This window comes from Penaeus monodon, chromosome 28 (genome assembly GCF_015228065.2).
Source record: "Penaeus monodon isolate SGIC_2016 chromosome 28, NSTDA_Pmon_1, whole genome shotgun sequence".
NCBI lineage: Eukaryota > Metazoa > Arthropoda > Malacostraca > Decapoda > Penaeidae > Penaeus > Penaeus monodon.
The window spans coordinates 28,161,230-28,161,450 of NC_051413.1; the positions used below are offsets into that span (position 1 = coordinate 28,161,230).

General features: G+C 34.8%; 1 protein-coding gene across 1 annotated transcript in view; it reads right to left on the reverse strand.

The window, feature by feature from the left end:
• The window catches only part of LOC119591140 (glycine-rich cell wall structural protein 1.8-like), a gene marked incomplete in the record, with an annotated part of 42,565 nt that overhangs the window by 15,905 nt on the left and 26,439 nt on the right, over nt 1-221 (reverse strand). The window contains 1 exon segment of the mRNA XM_037939851.1: nt 8-134. Within this exon segment, the coding sequence (XP_037795779.1) occupies nt 8-134 (127 nt within the window).

A 221-nucleotide genomic window follows, 5' to 3' on the forward strand; every position in this document is an offset into this window, starting at 1 on the left:
GGCTTACCATTGTTTTAGACTTTTCTGTTGAAGTCGACTCAATCTGCTCTGCTCGAAGGAAACATCTTTTAACGTCCGAAGAGAGATTATTAGACCCTTTTTGACCATGAGAAAAACGACAATTGGGGTGAGAGCTTTTTCGCAACATATGTGATTTAAACAAAAACTTGCAGTAAGATTTTATAAATTTAAAGGGTTGGTCTTTTTGTGGTATTTTTTTT